Raw genomic sequence first — 20769 nt, 5'->3', positions numbered from 1 at the left:
TCTTTCTTTTTTAGCATTGTTTCCCCATGATGACACATGTCATGCCCCACGGGGACATTACCCCCTGAGACTGGAGGAGGCTCCACTCAGTGCCACTAACCCAGATCTGTGCATCTGTTCATAAAGTGTTGATCAGTCACATATAAAAGCAGCAAACACTGAGGTGAGATTGCGGATTCTTCATCAGCATTATCTTGCATCTTCCCTTGCAAACTTTAGTAATTTACTTATTTCCAAAGTCTTGTCCCATAGGTGTTTCTTTATGTTGCAGTCCTGAGTGCTGGTCCCATCTTCTCTTGCCTTTTGCTCCAGTCCAGGTCCAATATTCCAGTTTGGTATTTCATCACATTTCTGTGTTCAAGTCTCACTCACAGATTCCTGGTTCACTTTTCATCTTTGTGAGAATACACTGTGTGTCTCTTTGCCCCGTGTTCATCGCTTCACCTACACTACACTCTACTTTCCAGTTTGCACTGTGCACTTATAAATACAGTCTGCACTCCTTAAAAAACTTCTTTTAATTTTAATTTGGTTTTACTTATTGACATTTAATAGTATTTTATAGTATTATGTTGTGCTTGTTTTGTTTTATGTGTGAAAGGTTGGATTTTTTAAACATAATGATAATGGACTAGACAAAGTTTAGAAATGTAAAGATGATGTGATTTTGAGAGGTTTTACACTGCACTGTTGGCTATTTCTTTGTTTTTTTTTTTGTATGTTTTATGATGTCTAGTGATTACTGTTGATTTTTCATGGCCTGTGGTCTTATATACTGTGATATGAAAGTAACATTTTCAGTTTTACTTTTGCACGTGTATATCGTATAAAGAGAATGTAAATTAATGTTGTTTTCTTATATGGTTATTTTTAAATGTCTTGTACAATCAGTTCATTTTTTGGGAGTTGGTTGTACTTTGATGTGTTTTAAGTACTTTATTATTGTTATAAATAAAGTGGGGGAAAAAAAATTAATGGTGTAAATTAAAGATGGCAATTTATTCTCAAACTACAAGCTAAAACAGATTAAGTAACGTTGCAATTAAAATCCAAAAAATGACCTAAAGCTTGTAGCTTTCATTTTTTTATTCTCTTTTACTTGTCCCCCGCTAACAGGTACTATACATTCATTTTTGTGACATAGTTAGTATTCACCTATTCGCACTAATGGAAAAAGCAGCTCACTTGCAAGGCAGATCATTTGTGAGGGGGCACCCAGGCAGCTGCTTATGTCACTTATTACATAAGACTAGCTCTGATCACACTAATATATTGTAGTGATCCAAAAAGCAATTCTACAATAGAATAGGTTTACAATTTTTGCTTTCAAACTGGAAAATTGATTTTCAACTTCTCTTTGTACAGGCACAGCGTTACAATTATTTTTGTGTGTTTGTGTAATTTTATTATTATGAATGCACTGCCATTTGTTATTGATGTGAGTTTATATAATTATTAATAAGACAATTTCACTGTTTTTTTCTGGTCATATAGTAACATATTTATTTCAGTACCAAGAATCCATAATACGTCTCATAGACATGAACCTCATGCCACTTCCCCATCCCATGTTGCTGAAGTTTCTGTACTCCCCAGGCCAGAAGTACATCATCCTTCCTCTATAGTGGGGCTGCTCATACATGAGCCAGTGGCCATCCATCACGTGGCAGGACATGCAGTTGGACATGCGGTAGCGATCCATGATATTGTCGCAGTCGTCCATCATCTCGTACATCTGACCTCCAAAGTTCTCCCTCTCGTAGATCCTCATTCTGTAGGATCCCCTGTACTGTGTAAGGTACAAATTCAAAATGATGTTTTATTACAAAAACAAATCTGATATTAAAATCCAAAAACAAAAGTAAAACTTAAATTCTTAAATTCTTAAATTAGATTCTTGAAATTTAAACTGAAAGCTTATTCTATGGTTAAATTAGTAAAGGAGATAAAATATGTGCCTATATAAATATTAAAATTACAAATATGCAGAATTTATTTTCAAAATGAAAAAAAAAGGATTCCATCTCAACATAACGGTGGGTTACTTTACCATGGGAATCATTCGGCAGGATCTAAAGAAACCACTCATGCCCATGCTCATGCAGTCAGGGTACTCTCCCCTTCTCAAAAAATACTGGCTTCCCATGTAATTGGCACGGTCATAGACCATGAAACAGCCACTGTGAACCCTGCAAGAGTAGCAGTGGCTCATGTAGGATGTGAGGTCGGTACAGTCGCTGCTACAGTCATAGGAGCGACCGCCAAAGTTTCTCTCCTCGTAGAAGGTGATCTAAAGTAGAATTGTAAATTATGTTAATATTAGAAACGAATTTAAAAATGTTTAGAATCATTTGGCTTTTCAAATATCTCCAAAATCATCATATTTTGAGCTAGGAAAAAATACCATATGTATACATGTTGAAAGCAATTCAAGGACTTGTAAAATCTGACCTGTTACAGGTTTGAAATCGTTCATAAAAAATGTATTTTGTCTCTGTAGCACCACTTACCCTGCCCATAGTCATGATGATGATTGTCTGCTCACGCTTCCCTGCTTTTACACATGCCATACTGTCATTTATATACCTGTCGCAGCCCAAAGAAAATGTTGTCTTATTGTGGAAAATCCTGAACCAGCATTATGTTACAACTCTTCATTCATTGAAACTGAAATGTGGCATGTAGAAGGTTACACTTTGACACTGGTTTGGTTTTGAAAAGGAAACATTGTTTGAGAAAGAATCATTCTTACAAAAGGGACATTGTTTACTCGAAAAATAAGGATGTAAAAAATTCTTTGTTGTCTGCACAATGGCTCTCATATGAAAAATAACTGAAGATCTCAGCGTACCATAATATTAGTTTTACTGAAAATGTCAACATTTTAAAAATGAAACTCTTGTTTTAATATGTGGACCCTATGTAGAATATATATATCTAGCTTTCTTAAATTTGATCATTTTCTTCATTCCTACTGGCTCTTCTGGATAGAAATATTTGGAAAGGTCTATGGTTTTCAACAACTCTAACCAGTTGTCTATAAAGTTTTGTTTCTAACTGAGGGATTAAATAATTGCTTTATTGTCACCACTAAATTTGTCTTCTAAAAAAATATGTGTTTACTTCTTATCTTTGTCCAGGGAGATTAACAGTGTTCAGTTTGTATACTATGCTCTCTATAGTTGAAATTCCACCTCCAGCTCCAATTAAACTTTTAATTGCTCCAGTAAAAAATTACCCAGCTGTGTAAATGGGTAAATAATTGTAAGAAACTCTATAGTGTGTCATTTCTGAGACTAAATTACTACGATATCCATGTAATTATTAAATCTATAACCAGGCTTACTGGCCATGGAGGAAAGAAACAAAAAATTCCCAACTGAAAACTGGGGACAAATAAAACCTCTTGGAGTCCAAGTGTCAGTGGTTGCCCACCTCTCTTGTGCAATCTAGATAGAAAAAGAAGTTAAGTCAGTTTACAGCTATTAATAACATTTTAGCTGTGTGCTAATAACTGGTCATTGATGTGTTAGAGTAAGCACAGAAGTCTTAAGCCTGGATTTAAAGGTTGACACACATGGCGCATTCCTGACAATAACAGGCAGACTATTGTAAAGTTTAGGTGCCCTATAGCTAAAGGGACACCCTCCTACTGAAATATTATTGATCTTGGGTACTTTAGGGTAACTTGCACTCAGTGAAGACAATATCCTGGAATGTAAGAAACAATAATCTCACAAAGGGAAGGCGGAGTGATGCTATTTACTGCCTCATAGGTCAAAAGTAAGTTTTTTTAATCAACTCTAAACTTAACTGGAAGACAATGCGATGATTTAAATATGTTATGTGGTCATACTTCCCAGTTCTTGTAACACTTCTGGCAGTAGCCTTTTCTACTAACTGTAACCTGGATACAGTCTGGTATGGACAGCCCAATAACAGAGCATCACAACAGTCCAAGCTATATCAAATAAAAATGTTAACCGTGATAAGAATACCAGACGAGATAAGAATACCATTAATGAGGTTTGGTCACCTGACAGAAAGATGACCACTCAATTTCTAGCACCACTCCAGAAATCCACAATGTTTACTTTGTTGGAACCAGAATGACTTATACAGACCTCGTCTGAAAAACTACAGCTATGTCACATCCAAAGGGTGTTTAAAAAAGATTAGAAAACTCACTCAAAGAGCGGTACACATATACATACATTTTCTGAACCGCTTGTCCCATACAGGGTCTCAGGGAACCGGAGCCTAACCCAGCAACTCAGGGCATAAGGCTGGAGGGGAAGGGGACACACCCAGGACGGGACGCCAGTCTGTCGCAAGGCACCCCAAGTGGAACTCAAACCCCTGACCCACCAGAGAGCAGGACCCGGTCCAACCCACTGCGCCCCCCCAAAGAGAGGTAAATTAACCAAAAGAGTAGTTAAAAAAACAAGATCTCATCTTGGTTCATAGTCCAAGCATGTAACGATGAACATTGCTATAGACGCAACAGGAGAGATGGTAGCAGGTGCATAAAGGCCCATCAGCTCGTCATTCAGTGAATGAGTAGGGTGGGAACTCGTCTCACAAAGCTGGGCAATTTGGAAGCAAACGCTGGACAATATTAAGACCGAGCTTAACATTCAATGGTGATTAATAACACTTAAAAAATATTATAGACCATTTTACTCTCCTTAGGTGTAAGATTCAACATATGAAATACAACCATATTTATAAAGTTTATCACTGCCTAGTGTACATACTTAAAAGATTTAGGACTCTATTTGATCAATACCTTTGGATAAAGTACCAGGGCCCAACAACTTTCCAGTGAAATTTTATGAGAAACTTGAGTCCAAATTATACTTTTTACTGATGCCAGTAAATAATAATAGACTCAAAGAGGGCCATATCCCTCACCCTTGGAATTCAGTTTCAATTAGTTTAATTTTAAAGAAAGGTCAAAATCCATTACAATGTTCTGCTTTCCTACTAATCAGTTTCCTTAATGCGGACTTTAAATGGAAACCAAAAAAGTTTCTCTGTTGCAAGAGGGTTCCAAAAAGGCTGCTCCCTCTCTCCATTATTATTAAAACTGATTGAATTCTTGACAGAAGGTATTAGGAGCAATGAAGACAAATCCAGTGTTAGGTAGGTGGAAAAGACCATTGCATTTCTCTACATGTTCACGATGTACTGTTATACCTGAGCATCCATGAAACATCTATAGTAGACTTTCAGATTATAAAATCAATATCTCTAAATCTCTGGCCATGTAACTGAACACTCCTCTTAATTGCTAAGGAGTGTTTAGTTGGTATTTTCCCTTTAAGTGGCAAACTGTGGTTTTAGATACCTAGTCAGTTTTGTTACTCCCGATTGTAGTGGCCTTCTAGACATCACCTGCTTGCCATTATTTAAGAAGATTAAAGAGGGCCTAGCTTCGTGGATCTCTTAACCAATTTCAGTATTTGGCAGAATTAACGTTTTTCTGATGAATGTTTTACCTTGGCTGTTATACAACTTCGAAAACCTGCCGTTACTTTTAAAAATATTTTTAAAAATAATTTTATAAAAATTAGACACCTTAATCTCTGGATTTATCCAGAAAAATTAAAGGCCATGTGTTACTCTCTCCAAATTTTAACAGTGAAAATGTACCCATAAATAAATTAGGGACATCTGTATTATTAGCTTTTTTAATTTTGTTGAAAATAAAAGCTGAAAGTGGGAAAAGCTGATAAACATTGGACATGAATGTGGAATAAACCTGTCAGCAGTTAGGACTAATTAGGAGGTAGTGGAAATCTTGTTATTTTTCTACAATTTTTCATTAGTTTGTACATAAATATTGCTTGAATTTAGGGTAATTCTAATACAAAAAAAATGATGTTTTATTAATTATTGTTTCATATGAAGGGGGTGTGGTGGTGCAACGGGTTTGGCTGGGTCCTGCTCTCTGGTGGGTCTGGGATTTGAGTCCGACTTGGGGTGCCTTGTGACAGACTGGCGTCCCGTCCTGGGTGCGTCCCCTCCCCCTCCAGCCTTACACCCTGTGCTGCCAGGTTAGGCACCACGACCCCACTGGGGAGAAGTGTTTTCAGTTAATATGTGCGTGTTTCATATGACTTAAAAAAATAACAGTTGTTTTTTTTTTTAAAAAAAAAAATTGCTTATGAATTTGTTTGTCTCTTTATTGCTTGAAGTTAGGGTTATTATAGAGAAAAATCAACTATTAGCTAAACTAAAAAAAAAATTTTCATACATTTGTTCAGGAGTGTGCATTTTTTGCTTTTTCCAGGTTTTACCCACCTGAATATGTAAATTATATCAATGAAATAACACAGCCATTGTTTGCTGATTATTAATTTATTTGTTTCAATACCAAGAATCCATGATACGTCTCATAGACATAAACCTCATGCCACTTCCCCATCCCATGCTGCTGAAGTTCCTGTACTCCCCAGGCCAGAAGTACATCATCCTTCCTCTATAGTGGGGCTGCTCATACATGAGCCAGTGGCCATCCATCACGTGGCAGGACATGCAGTTGGACATGCGGTAGCGATCCATGATATTGTCGCAGTCGTCCATCATCTCGTACATCTGACCTCCAAAGTTCTCCCTCTCATAGATCCTCATTCTGTAGGATCCCCTGTACTGTATAGAGAAATTAAGGATTTTATTGTCATGACATTGATAAATTATAAAGTCTTGATTTAAAACCTTAATTAAAAATGTTTTGTTTTATTCAATTAGTCAAGGAGAATTAACATTTGTACAGGTATTTTAAATACACATATATAGCATTTATTTGCAAAGGAAGTGGAAACCATTCCATCAGTATAACAATTGGATACTTTACCATGGGAATCATTCGGCAGGATCTGAAGAAGTCACTCATGCCCATGCTCCTACAGTCAGGGTACTCTCCCCTCCTCAGAAAGTACTGGTTCCCCATGTAATTGGCGCGGTCATAGACCATGAAGCAGCCACTGTGAACCCTGCAGGAGTAGCAGTGGCTCATGTAGGATGTGAGGTCGGCACAGTCGCTGCTGCTGTCATAGGAGCGACCGCCGAAGTTCCTGTCCTCGTAGAAGGTGATCTGAAATGGAATGGGGATCGATGGTAACATCAAAAACTAAATAAATGAAACATAAAACTCATAATCATTTGGCTTCTCAGATTTGCAGAGGAAAGATGGATTCAAATTGGTTTTTTTAGTAATCCAAATAGCCTCAAAAATGTCATGTTTCAAGCTTACTTTTAAAGACGGAAAGGATGGATAAAAAAGAAAGCGAAATAAATTTAAACACACTTAACACCAGAATTTTGACAAGTTTGAAATTCTGACAAATAGTTTTTTCTCATCAGCACCACTTACCCTGCCCATTGTCATGGTGATGGTTGTTCGTGCTCACACTGCTCTGGTTTCACACATGTCATGCTGTCACTTTTATACCTGTCATCACCTAAAGAGCTTGTTGTCTTATTGTGGAAACTCCTGAACCAGCACTATGGCACAGTAGCTCATTGGTACTGAAGTATGGCATGTAAAAGGTTACTCTTTGACATTGTGTTTGGTTTTGAAAAGAATCATGCATACATTGTTTGCTCACTGGGTAAATGCGTAAAACAATATCTCTGTTGGCTTTCTCCACAGTGAAAAACACGTAATGGACCTCATGCAACAGCTTAGAAAAGATTTCAGTGTGTTAGTGGAACAATTTTAAATAATGTTGAAGTCATTAAATCACAACTGTTCACAAAAAAAAGACAAATTCAGGCTGACAGTGGACTCAGATGCAAAGTTTAATGAAAAAAAACAAACACTTGCTCAAAACTAAAGTAAAAAGAAGACAATGAGCTTCTTGAAATAACATGATAAACAGGCAAAGGTTGATAAGCAGAATAACTAGCATGCATGTAGTCGAACATGCAAAGGAAGTAGGACAAAAAAATCTCTTTTATACTAAGTTACTGGAGCTCCCCAAACAGCTCGAATGATGATATTAGCAATTATTTCTTCCAGGTTTTGACGTCATTCAGACCCCTTACGGCAGCGCTGAAACTCTAAGTCGGGCTCGTTCTTTACTGCTGCATTTGTGCCAGTTTGTGCCGTTTAAACCGTGATTCCATCTTTTTTAGTTTTAGAGATATAAAGGTTATTTACATGGCATGTGATGGCACCCAGTCCTCCTACAACATTTTAGATATTCAAATTTGGGCTCATTTGTTTGCGCTTCATCTGTGCCAATTTGTGCCTTTTAAGTTGCGGTCCTACCTCCTTTGGTTTTTGAGATAATGAAAACAGTAAAGGTTCTTCATATTTTACATGATGTCACCAAACCAACAAGACTGTATACACTTGAATTCCTGCTCATTTTTCGGTGCTACATTTGTGCTGTTCAAACAGTGGCTTTGTCTCTCTAACTTTTTCTAGGTATTAATGATTGTATGATACCTGATATCACTGCTTTCTGTTAAGCAGGCCTCTTAGCAATTTCTTTTTGGTTTTGGAGATTGTAAAATGTTGCACAAGACATCATCCACACACACATGACTGTTCCTTGGGCTCACACCCTACCAGTTAACTCAGTAGAACAATTTTTTTATCTGGCACTTTGACTGAAAGGTGAGCTTGGACAGTGTAAGCTGATGAGCTGCCTACATCAGTGGAGACGCAGAGGGGTGACAGTGGCGTCTTTCAGGGCAGAGGTCCTGAGGGGTTTCAGCGGGGACACTTGGGAGAGACGGTACTGGGCTGACAGTTATAAACATTGGGTTACTTAGTTGATTTGCTTGACTATCTTGAATGTGCCCATGAACTTTTTACTCAGCATCTTGGAAAGCAAGTTTATTTGTTTTGTCAAAAGACAAAACAGCTGACCCAGCTGACTGTTGAACATGGACTGGGTCATATGATTGTATGTACTGGCAGTGTGAGGTGGTGGACAGTGGAGTCTGGTGAAGGAGACAGTTAAAACATTCCCATTTGTAATATTGCCAAAAGGCAAAAAGTGACTACTGGGAGATGTGGCCAGTGAAACAAAGGGACTTGTTAAATGTGTTTTTTGCTGGCACAAAGTAAAAGTACCCTGGCTGAGGCAGTTTGCAAAGCGAAACATTGGAATCAGAAATTCCCAGAAATATCTGAAGACATACAGTACATTTATATCCGTTTACATACAGAATTTGATTGAAAGATTCTGCTTGTCTAGAAATGTCGTGGGCGTGACAAGTAACTCACACTCCATGTCGCATTCTAGTACTTCTAAAAATGGAGCTACATGAGGAGCTAAACAGAATAGAAGCTCTGAAAGTGAGCAAAAGAGTTGAGGAAGCTACAGAATGAGTGAACTCAGTGGTCTGCATAAAGACAAGTAATAATACTTTGCACATCTGCATGGATCCAAAAGACCTCAACACCTCCATATTGAAGGAACATTTTCAAATTCTTAAACAAGAAGAAATCTTAAGTGAGATAACAGGAGCACAGTATTTCATGAAACTGCATGGATTTTGGCAATGGAATCTAGATAAAGAAAATGCCAAGTTATGTACCTTCAGCATGCCATTTGGAAAGTACAGCTACCAAAATCTTCCCTTTGGGATAAAGTCAGCTCTAGAAGTCTTCCACAGAGCAATTTAAAATGTGTTTGAAGACTGGAAAGAGATTGCATATATATAGATTAGATCATCATTTGGGGAAGAACAGTACCACGGAGTAGAGAGGACTCTGAAGAGAGTTAAAAAAGATGAACTCAAGCAAAACGAGAAAAAAGTGCTAGTTTCAGAAACCTTTGCAGGAGATCCCCAAGCCACAGCTGTTGAAGGAGAGCCATAAACATCCCCAAACCAGAGCAGCCAAAAAGTGTACTAGTGCAAGAGTCAAAGGGGAAACCAGCACTAGTGCCACTGGACCCAACACAGAGCCCTGAGGCACACCATATTCAATCAGAAACAAGAACAAACAGATGCTATAACAGTCAACAGATTTTAATAAAGAACATTGGACATGAATGGGAAATGAACCTGTCAGCATTCGGGACTGACTAGGAGGTTGTGGAAACAACAGATTTTTTAAAATTTAGTTTTTATTTAAATATTGCTTGAAGTTAGGGTTATTATTATGGAAAAGTTTAAAAAAACAACTATTGTTCTTCATTACAGCTTGATATGACAGAAGAAAATAGCTACCCAACTAATAAATCATTCGATATATTTATTCAGGAATATGCTTTTTTTTTTTTTTTTTGCTTTTTCCAGGTTTCACCCACGTCAATGTGCAAATTATAACAATGAAATAACACAGCCATTAATTGTTGATTATAAATTTATTTGTTTCAATACCAAGAATCCATGATACGTCTCATAGACATAAACCTCATGCCACTTCCCCATCCCATGTTGCTGAAGTTCCTGTACTCCCCAGGCCAGAAGTACATCATCCTTCCTCTATAGTGGGGCTGCTCATACATGAGCCAGTGGCCATCCATCACGTGGCAGGACATGCAGTTGGACATGCGGTAGCGATCCATGATATTGTCACAGTCGTCCATCAGCTCATACATCTGACCTCCAAAGTTCTCCCTCTCGTAGATCCTCATTCTGTAGGATCCCCTGTACTGTATAGAGAAATGAAAGATTTTATTATCATGACACTGATAAATTATAAAATTATCATTTAAAACCTTAATTAAAAACATTTGGCTTTATTAAATTAGTCAAGGAGAATTAACATTTCTACAGGTATTTCAAATACACATATGTATCATTTATTTGCAAAGGCAGTGGAAACCATTCCATCAATATAACAATTGGATACTTTACCATGGGAATCATTCGGCAGGATCTGAAGAAGTCACTCATGCCCATGCTCCTACAGTCAGGGTACTCTCCCCTCCTCAGAAAGTACTGGTTCCCCATGTAATTGGCGCGGTCATAGACCATGAAGCAGCCACTGTGAACCCTACAGGAGTAGCAGTGGCTCATGTAGGATGTGAGGTCGGCACAGTCACTGCTGCTGTCATAGGAGCGACCGCCGAAGTTCCTCTCCTCGTAGAAGGTGATCTGAAATGGAATGGGGATCGATGGTAACATCAAAAACTAAATAAATGAAACATAAAACTCATAATCATTTGGCTTCTCAGATTTGCAGTGGAAAGGATAGATTCAAATTGGTTTTTTTTAGTAATCCAAATAGCCTCAAAAATGTCATGTTTCAAGCTTACTTTTAAAGACGGAAAGGATGGATAAAAAAGAAAGCGAAATAAATTTAAACACACTTAACACCAGAATTTTGACAAGTTTGAAATTCTGACAAATAGTTTTTTCTCATCAGCACCACTTACCCTGCCCATTGTCATGGTGATGGTTGTTCGTGCTCACACTGCTCTGGTTTCACACATGTCATGCTGTCACTTTTATACCTGTCATCACCTAAAGAGCTTGTTGTCTTATTGTGGAAACTCCTGAACCAGCACTATGGCACAGTAGCTCATTGGTACTGAAGTATGGCATGTAAAAGGTTACTCTTTGACATTGTGTTTGGTTTTGAAAAGAATCATGCATACATTGTTTGCTCACTGGGTAAATGCGTAAAACAATATCTCTGTTGGCTTTCTCCACAGTGAAAAACACGTAATGGACCTCATGCAACAGCTTAGAAAAGATTTCAGTGTGTTAGTGGAACAATTTTAAATAATATTGAGGTTGTTGGCATATAGCTGTCATACAGAAAAAAACAGACATTCAAGCTGGCACTGTACTCTGATAATACAGAGTTTAGTGAAAACACCAGAATACTGGCTATGAATGTAAAAGTTAATGAAAGCAAGAACTAGATAATTAGCTTCTTGAAAAAAGATAAACAGGGCAAGGTTGATAGGTGTGTTTGTTGCAAATTCTGCAAAGCAGGTATTGTGCATGAACAATTAATGTCAGACTGGAGCCGAGGCACATCTCCTGAGAAATACATATGATGTCAGAAGCAAGTTTGTGATATTTCTCCAGACTCTCAGTGAGGGGTCCTTAGCAAGCACCCGTGACTATTCCTTGGCTCATACCTTCCCAGTTAACAAGGCAGAGCAAATTTCTTCCCTGGTACTTTAAGTTCAAGGGAGGTTGGACAATGTAAGATGATGATCTGTCCACATCAGTGAAGGTGATAGTGGTGCCCTGCAAGGTTAAGAGACTGTGGGGTTTCATTAGAGACACATGACACTTACATTTATTCATTCAGCTGACACTTTTCTCCAAAGCAACTTATAGTGGTGAGGTTACAATTATTTTATGCATTAATAGGGGCAGGGTAATTTTACTACAACAATTCAGGGTAAGTACCTTGCTTATAGGTACAACAGCTGGGGGTGATTCTTGAACCTGCAACCTTTGAGTCTAAAGGCAGCAGCTCTAACCACTACCCTGCACTACCAGCTGCCCCAGGAGCAAAAAGAATCAAACTAGTTTTACTGGTCACTTTGGCTTCTCTATATTAATGATTAACATCACTATATACATTTTCAAATATTCTGTCCCACAGCATTAGAACACCAAATTGAAAGTTTCCTTTAATAAACATCTTCCTCCAATGCTTAGAAATAATAAAAAATAAAACAAAGTATTCATATTAAATTTTACAAGTGAGGTCACATCTTTATTAAAAAAATGGCAGAAACACTGATAAACCAAACAGTATTAATATTTGTTAAAAGAATGAAGTAGCGAAGGAAAAAACTAATCTTTTGATTTATAAATTGTAAGGAAAAACTTTTGTTATATTACTTTGTTTAAGACCTGTTCTGGAGGCCGGGTTAAAATGCTGTAAGGACTTTTGTTACCCAACAACGTCCACTTTGAGTGGGAACAGATATTGACTATAAACCATTGATGTGAATAAGGGTTACTGGGAATTGTATCCATCCATTCATCCATCCAGTTTAAATAATTGGTTTTCCTATTTGAGCAGTGTCTGGTGAACTGGAGCCTATCTTGGGATCATAGAGGCAAGGCTGAAAGAGGTACACCCTAGACAGGACACCAGTCCATTGCAGGGTAGCCACACACTGACACACACAAAAAATAGTTGCAATATTTACATGGTAATATTTTGCTATTGTCACGTCCATGCCCACATCTCAAACGACAACACCTGAATCTGCTCCAGCACCAGATTAACCACTCACCCTTTAAAAGACCTCCCTCAGCTCCCATACCTTTGCGGAATCTCGTCAGAGATAACTGCCCTTCCTTGTGACTCCTTGCTCATCTCCGGTTCTTAGTTCACGTTCTCTGGTTGTTGACCCTTCGCTTTGTTTCTTGACCACGTCCACGAATCATCATTTCAACTCCGATCGCCGTTCGACCAATTCTTCGCTTCGTCTCCTGACCTCGCCCATGGATTCCTGCTCAGACCCCGATCGCCGATCGACCAACCCTCCGCCTGTCCCCGATACCGAGAAAAACTTGCCTGATCCTCTGAATCCAGACAAACGACCCCGCACTTGGGTCCTTCCATCCCATTTCACCGTGACAGCTATTTTGCTTCAGTTTGTGATACTAATTTTTTTTTTGGAATAATAGAATTTAAGCCATACAACTAAAATAGCCTAACTGTAGCATCCATGACTTAACTTTGATTCAACATTTTTGAAGTTTTGTTTCAGCTGCGGAGCAATAATCCAGTAGTGAAGCCTGCCCAGTATAAACCATTTCAAGATGGTGAAAACTCTGTCGGGACAAGATGTAAGTGTAGTTGTAGGACTGTATATTGATGACTTAGAATTTTCAAAAAGTGTGTATTGGGTTATAGCCAATTGCCGAAAATATAGATAATCATTATCATCCATCTACCATGCTGCACTCTGTAAGACTGGACATATCAAAACATGGGTATGACCGGGTTTTGAAGCCACTTCTTGAATATATTGAACAGTCAGAAAGAGACAATGTGTTCATATTCAATTGGTTCTGCTGTTAAAGGGACAATGCTATTTGTGGCAGCTGACAACCAGGCCGCACATTCGGTACAAGGATTCCAAGAGACCTTTAAAGTGGGACCTTTACTTTGAGAACACCAGAGGTGTCTGCATCCAAATCTCTCCTAATGCACTCTTTCTACTTTTCTCTGAGATGCAAGTTGCTTTGGATAAAAGTGTCTGCTAAATGAATTAATGTAAATGTAAATGTTTGATGAAGCTGTAATGTTTGATTAAGTGCTTAAACGAAATGGATGAAATCACACACACCGCACACACAGACACACACTAGTTGAAACGCTAGTCCCGATCGAGGTCGCGGTGAACAGGAGCCTAGCCTGACAACAGAGGGCGCAAGGCTAGAGGGGAAGGGGACACACCCAGGACGGGACTCCAGCCCGTCGCAAAGCACCCCAAGCAGGATTCGAACCCCAGACCTGCCAGAGAGCAGAATCCGTGAATGAAGTCAAAATACTTCCAACACTACAGTGCAACTTATAAGTAAAATTCATCCACATCTTGGGACAGATGATGTTGTCATTGTCAAGTCATTCATCAAGACTCTGATGGTGTTTGGCAAACCCTGGACTGTGGACCTCAACACTCTACCTCCACTTCATGAGGATATTTATGGTCAGAGCAAATAGGATCACAAGGATATTACAAGCTGTAATTTTTCCCTTCTCCAGTCTATGCCTGCCAGAGTCAAAAATCATGAAAGCATATGCACACCACTAAAATAAACAGTTTTGAAAATGAAGATAAGAAATCAACCCTATAGATTATCATTTAGTTGCTTCAGTGCAGGATTTTGCTCGTGTTACATCTGAGGTCTCTTTCTCAGATGATTTCTCTCTTGGCAAAATAACTATTTCATGTTTCCACTTTTTATTTTCTCTAGTTCAAGCTGTTCCTGATGATCCGCTGGCTTTCTATATATCCACATTACAAAGACTTTGTCTCTCAGTGAAGCAAACAATGTAGACATGTATCTACTCCCTACACTGAGAACAGAGTTAGATAACTCCGTTCATTCCCCTCAGCAGTCCAAATGGGCTACTGTATGAAATTTGTACTATCAGCATTTTACACAATTGACATACAGATTCTTTTCATAAAGAAAGGTATAAAAGTAGCAGGAAGGACAGCGGAAAAGCAAAGCAAAGTGAGCACAGATAACTATCTCCATGACTATGGGCAAGGTAAATTGTAATTTGCCCGGCATGAAAATTTATGTCACAGATCAAAAAGCCGACTTAAAGAAAAGAAAAAGCTTTACTGAAATATAGAAACTTTATTCTCTTCTGCTTTTAAGGCATCTTTTCAAATGATTTCCGTACATCCAATTGTATATTTTGTATTGAAATTCTGAAACTGACAGTGATTAATTGATTTCAGATCACCTTCTATGAGGAGAGGAACTTTGGCGGTCGCTCCTATGACTGTAGCAGCGACTGTGCCGACCTCACATCCTATATGAGCCGCTGCTACTCCTGCAGGGTTCACAGTGGCTGCTTCATGGTCTATGACCGCGCCAATTACATGGGGAACCAGTACTTTGTTAGGAGAGGGGAGTACCCTGACTGCATGAGCATGGGAATGAGTGATTTTTTCAGATCCTGTCGCATGATCCCAATGGTAAATAATTTGTACAAAATTTTTATTTTGTGTAAATGAAATTAATAGTTCTTACTTTTTATCTATTTTGTCATCTTCATGTTCATCATCTGTTAATATATTGTTTTGTTTAAATATTTCCTAAACAGTACAGGGGATCCTACAGAATGAGAATCTATGAGAGGGAGAATTTTGAAGGTCAGATGTATGAGCTGATGGACGACTGCGACAATATCATGGATCGCTACCGCATGTCCAACTGCATGTCCTGCCATGTGATGGATGGCCACTGGCTCATGTATGAGCAGCCCCACTATAGAGGAAGGATGATGTACTTCTGGCCTGGGGAGTACAGGAACTTCAGCAGCATGGGATGGGGCAGTGGCATGAGGTTCATGTCTATGAGACGTATCATGGATTCTTGTTATTAAAATTTAAAATAGACAACATGGGTTTCTGCTATTTAAATAAGTAAACAAATAAAGGGAGTACAATAATTTTATGTTAAATGTACCAACAACTAAATAATATTTTCATGCTTATCTGAATAAATTTTATTTCTTTTAAAGGCTGACTTTTTAAGTTTGAATTAAAAAGAGGGTTAGCTATATTTCTGCTTGTGTCATAAGAAGTAAAGATAGACTGTTAGTATGGGAGTGTTTTAAAATATCATTTGCTCTTCCATATTCCAAACTGGTTTGGAAAATCACTATTTTATTAATAATTTTGCAAAATTTGACTGATTTTGGAGAACAACCAAGGACAAGCTTTCTTAATTTTTCATTGAATTTCTTAATGTTCTGCCAAAAAACCTCAAATCTCAAAATTGTCTATTTTAATTTTTACTGGTTTTATGAACAGCACAGGATCACAGTAACATGTAGACAAGTTTCAAGTTTCAAGTTTATTGTCATAGGTACAAGTACCGTGTACAAGTATCATGAAATTCTTCTTGAATGCTTCTCCACAGACATTCCACAAGACAGAGACAATACAAATACTGTACAAACAAAACAATGACAATGACAGTGAGTAATGCTAATAGCAATGACAATGACAATGTATCAATATATCTTGATTTCTCCTAATGACAATGACAGACAGTACACCAAGAAAAAGCAAATATTTCCATACATAGAGTGAGGGCTCAGGTACAATAGTTGAAAATATGTCACAGTTATGATGATGCAGCGCTTTCTACTTCCAGAAGGATGCCTAGATATTCCAGAATTCATAATGATTGTCATGTAAATCAAATGTAAATTTTTCAAGTGGGAGAAGCTTAAAATCTTCAGTCATCCACATATTTACAGAAGGAACTTCTGCTGTAGACAACAACAATAAAATACATTTTTTTGCTAAATATAAAAGAGTTACTCTACAAAGCATATCATCTTTACCTGTACTGAAATAGGTAAAGAAGTCCATGAGGCTAAGTTTTCATTAATCTTCTTAATTTGTGGTGAGGAGCTGGTGTTGAAACAGCGATAAGGATCGAGAACAATAAAAATATCCAAGTGTCTAAAACCAGAGAATGACACTTTAAAGAGGAAATACCAGGTGAAAGTAAGATTAGTATTCAGCTGTGTGGCCAGAGATTTACAGAGATTGGAGTTGTAAAATTAAAGTTGGATGTCACCTTCAGTACTTGCTGGGACTGATATTTTGGAGTTACTCAGGTATAACGGTACATTGCGAACATATAGAGAAATGCAATGGTGCTCTTCATCTACTCTAATACTGAATATATCTTGATTTCTCCTAATAACTTCTGCCAAAGGTCTAATCATGAGTGTGAATAGTAAGAGGGAAAGGGGACAGCCTTGTTGGTACACTTACAGTAGAAAAACTATCCAAGGGAAATTTGTTTTAACTTGTTTAAATAGAGAGATAGTCTTTAAAAGTGGAGAGTTGAGAGGAGGACATTGGTAGTATTGTCAGTTGACAGCTCTGAGAACTGTGCAGTAGAAGAGAGAGAAGGTGTGGAATTTTAATGTTTGCATACACTATGCCATCAATTAGTAGTGCAGAGGCAGAAGATGGGCAACTAGTAGTGTAGTGATTAGTTCTACTGTCTTTGGATCCAAAAGTTGCAGGTTCAATCCCTCTCCTTGACTGTAATACCCTTGAGTAAGGTAAACTCAATTGCTCCACTAAAACAAGTTAGCTGTACAAATGGGTAACTAAGTATAAGTGGCTTTAGAGAACACACACACACACACATTTTCAGAACCGCTTGTCCCATACGGGGTCACAGGGAACCGGAGCCTACCCGGTAACACAGGGCGTAAGGCCGGAAGGGGAGGGGACACACCCAGGACGGGACGCCAGTCCGCCACAAGGCACCCCAAGCGGGACCCGAACCCCAGACCCACCGGAGAGCAGGACTGCGGTCCAACCCACTGCGCCACCGCACCCCATCGCTTTAGAGAACAGTGTTCGCTAAATGTAAAAGAAGCATTTACCTCCAGTCATCTATAAGCAAGGGGTCTTTGTCAGGTTTAGGTATTAAGGAAATAGTATCTTGTTTTGTAGTACTGCTCAATATAATGGAGATTATACATATATGTCCATTATATTGGTCATTCTATTTTTACTTATGGGGGGGTGTGGCAGTGCAGTGAGTTTGCCCGGGGTTTGCTCTCTGGTGGGTCTGGGGTTCGAGTCCCGCTTGGGGTGCCTTGCGACAGACTGGTCTCCTGTCCTGGGTGTGTCCCCTCTTCCTCCAGCCTCACACCCTGTGTTGCCGGGTTAGGCTCCGACTCGCTGCAACCCCCGCCCGGGACAAGCGGCTTCATCCAGTGTATGTATTTATTTTACTTAGATTCTGTTGAATTTATTTTTTTTTCACAAAGTCAGTTCTGAACAACACTGTAAAGCAAATTCAAATTACACGAATTCAATGATAACACACTAAAAACAAATAAGGATAACAATAAATAAAACCATCTGGCCAGGGAGGAGAAGAAACGAAAAACTCCTAAAACACAAGAGACGGTCCAAATAACAGTAGTGTCCACCACTCCTGGGCATGCTACTGTGCTGTGGGATTTTCTATATAAAACAAAAACATTTTCCAGGAACATATGATTTGTGCTGAGCAATGCCACCTAAATGCTAAATTAGGCAGTTTTAACGTGTTTAGTATTAATGTTTCAGAGTTCCCCTGACTCTCACAGTCACACTTACTTGAATAAAGGTATGAAAATGAAACCAAAGTACACAATAAAAACCACTGCTAACCAAAAGTGCAAGAATGTCATCAGTTTAAATGGATCGAGAATTTTGTAGAATTAGATGCAGTCCCATTGGCTAATGTCAATTTAACATAAACCTCATTCTTTGATTAGCTTATTCAATCCAGGCATGATTTATTAGTGATGACCTATAAGTAATAAATCATTGACCTGAACCCTATTCTCTCTTTAAGTTAAACCCTAAATCCAACACACAACTAGAATTAAGAGTTTTTCCCTTCACCTTCAAGACTTTGATCAGCTACATATTTTTAATATTTTGTAAGAACAATTCAGCCATATTTTGCAATATAAATTACAACTTGACCTTTAGCTTTATGGAGTTTCTGGAAATCCACAGTATTTTCAGTGCACCCACAGCACAGTTTTTATTTGCTTCCATGTGAAGCAAACAATGCAGACATACAGTAAATGTACTTCCACCACTGTAGATGACAACCCTTTTCATTGTACACAGCAGTAAAAAATAGGCCAATGTCCCAGTGTTGTAGTATCAGCATTTAACACAATGAAGATACAGGTTCTTTTCACCAAGGCAGGTATAAAAGTGACAAGAGGACACTGTATGGCACCGAAGCAAAGTGAGAGCAGATAACCATCATCATGACAATGGGCAGGGTAAGTGGTGTTTTATTTCGGAATTAAATACATCTGACAACACATTACTTTAAAGAATTCACAAATATATAAAAGATGAGGGTTTTATCTTAATTTATTGCTTTCATCTGCTGTGTAAATTTTCAAAATTCATAAATTATTTCAGCTCACGATATTAATATATTTTTTTAATTATATGATTTTATTTCAGATCACCTTCTACGAGGAGAGGAACTTCGGCGGTCGCTCCTATGACAGCAGCAGCGACTGTGCCGACCTCACATCCTACATGAGCCACTGCTACTCCTGCAGGGTTCACAGTGGCTGCTTCATGGTCTATGACCGCGCCAATTACATGGGGAACCAGTACTTTCTGAGAAGGGGCGAATATCCTGACTGCATGAGCATGGGCATGAGTGACTTCTTCAGGTCTTGTCGCATGATCCCAATGGTAAACTACAGTTAGTGTTTTGGAATCTTTTCTTTACATTTGCTAAGAGCAAGGAAAAAGCAAAGGAAAAAACTTACCTTTTATTTATTCAAATTGCAAAATGCCAGAATTTTTTAATTTCTTGGTTTTAATTTACTGTCTAATTCTTTCTGTCTAAAATGCTCTGTTAACATATTCCCTAAACAGCACAGAGGATCCTACAGAATGAGAATCTATGAGAGGGAGAACTTCGGAGGCCAGATGTATGAGATGATGGACGACTGCGACAATATCATGGATCGCTACCGCATGTCCAACTGCATGTCCTGCCACGTGATGGATGGCCACTGGCTCATGTATGAGCAGCCCCACTATAGAGGAAGGATGATGTACTTCAGGCCTGGGGAGTACAGGAGCTTCAGTAACATGGGGTGGGGAAGTGGCATGAGGTTCATGTCCACGAGACGTATCATGGATTCATGGTATTAAATGTATAAATTTATTAATTTAAATTAAAATTGTTTTATTACAAAAGACATTATGGTTATTTTTTTCCACAGAGAACAAAAAACATTTTTGACAGACTAAATAAAATTATTTCTTGCAAAAACCATGCTCTGTGTGCTCCCACTAACATAATGTTGTAATAATATAGTGTTTTATCTTTGCCTTGTTCCCAGTACACTGAGAGTAGTTATATGAAATAACGTAGCGGTCAAACTGGGACAGCCTCGCCTGCCATAATAATACATAAAATCCTCTTGTTTCATTATTTCAGAAAAAACAAAAGATTGTCAGTCATTTTGAAATATGCTTTTTCTTCTGTGTTCCAGTACATTTGGGTTAGTGTAGTTTTACTGATTTTCTACCCACAGGCCTGTGAACAACTGAATAT

The 20769-nt window shown here is 38.3% G+C and overlaps 5 protein-coding genes across 6 annotated transcripts; 2 read left to right on the top strand and 3 right to left on the bottom strand.

Annotated features, from left to right (window-relative positions):
* Nucleotides 1-1037: 1037 nt before the first annotated feature.
* Nucleotides 1038-2525, bottom strand: LOC108918889 (gamma-crystallin M2-like). Its single transcript, XM_018726495.2, has 3 exons — nucleotides 2511-2525; nucleotides 2051-2290; nucleotides 1038-1789 (listed from the first exon to the last, which is right to left on the bottom strand). Exons 1-3 carry the CDS (start codon nucleotides 2523-2525, stop codon nucleotides 1508-1510), a joined length of 537 nt encoding a protein of 178 aa, XP_018582011.2. The 3' UTR covers nucleotides 1038-1507.
* Nucleotides 2526-4377: 1852 nt separating this feature from the next.
* Nucleotides 4378-20363, top strand: LOC108918886 (gamma-crystallin M2-like). Its single transcript, XM_018726492.2, has 4 exons — nucleotides 4378-4414; nucleotides 19383-19465; nucleotides 19656-19895; nucleotides 20082-20363. The coding sequence occupies exons 2-4, from the start codon at nucleotides 19451-19453 to the stop codon at nucleotides 20361-20363; spliced, it is 537 nt and encodes a 178-aa protein (XP_018582008.2). The 5' UTR covers nucleotides 4378-4414; nucleotides 19383-19450.
* LOC108918884 (gamma-crystallin M2-like) lies at nucleotides 6284-7393 on the bottom strand. The gene is made up of 3 exons (XM_018726491.2): nucleotides 7379-7393; nucleotides 6860-7099; nucleotides 6284-6654 (listed from the first exon to the last, which is right to left on the bottom strand). The coding sequence occupies exons 1-3, from the start codon at nucleotides 7391-7393 to the stop codon at nucleotides 6373-6375; spliced, it is 537 nt and encodes a 178-aa protein (XP_018582007.2). The 3' UTR covers nucleotides 6284-6372.
* Nucleotides 10313-11946, bottom strand: LOC108918887 (gamma-crystallin M2-like). Of its 2 annotated transcripts, XM_029248802.1 has the most exons (3): nucleotides 11349-11363; nucleotides 10828-11067; nucleotides 10313-10622 (listed from the first exon to the last, which is right to left on the bottom strand). In XM_029248802.1, the coding sequence occupies exons 1-3, from the start codon at nucleotides 11361-11363 to the stop codon at nucleotides 10341-10343; spliced, it is 537 nt and encodes a 178-aa protein (XP_029104635.1). In that variant the 3' UTR covers nucleotides 10313-10340. The 2 variants fall into 2 exon arrangements, with proteins under 2 accessions (XP_029104635.1, XP_029104634.1); XM_029248801.1 differs by having other exon boundaries at nucleotides 10828-11946.
* LOC108918888 (gamma-crystallin M2-like) lies at nucleotides 15155-16021 on the top strand. The gene is made up of 3 exons (XM_018726494.2): nucleotides 15155-15175; nucleotides 15372-15611; nucleotides 15740-16021. The coding sequence occupies exons 1-3, from the start codon at nucleotides 15161-15163 to the stop codon at nucleotides 16019-16021; spliced, it is 537 nt and encodes a 178-aa protein (XP_018582010.2). The 5' UTR covers nucleotides 15155-15160.
* Nucleotides 20364-20769: the final 406 nt, after the last annotated feature.

The sequence above is a fragment of the Scleropages formosus genome, chromosome 24 (assembly GCF_900964775.1).
Source record: "Scleropages formosus chromosome 24, fSclFor1.1, whole genome shotgun sequence".
NCBI lineage: Eukaryota > Metazoa > Chordata > Actinopteri > Osteoglossiformes > Osteoglossidae > Scleropages > Scleropages formosus.
This window is presented reverse-complemented; position numbering and strand designations above follow the sequence as displayed.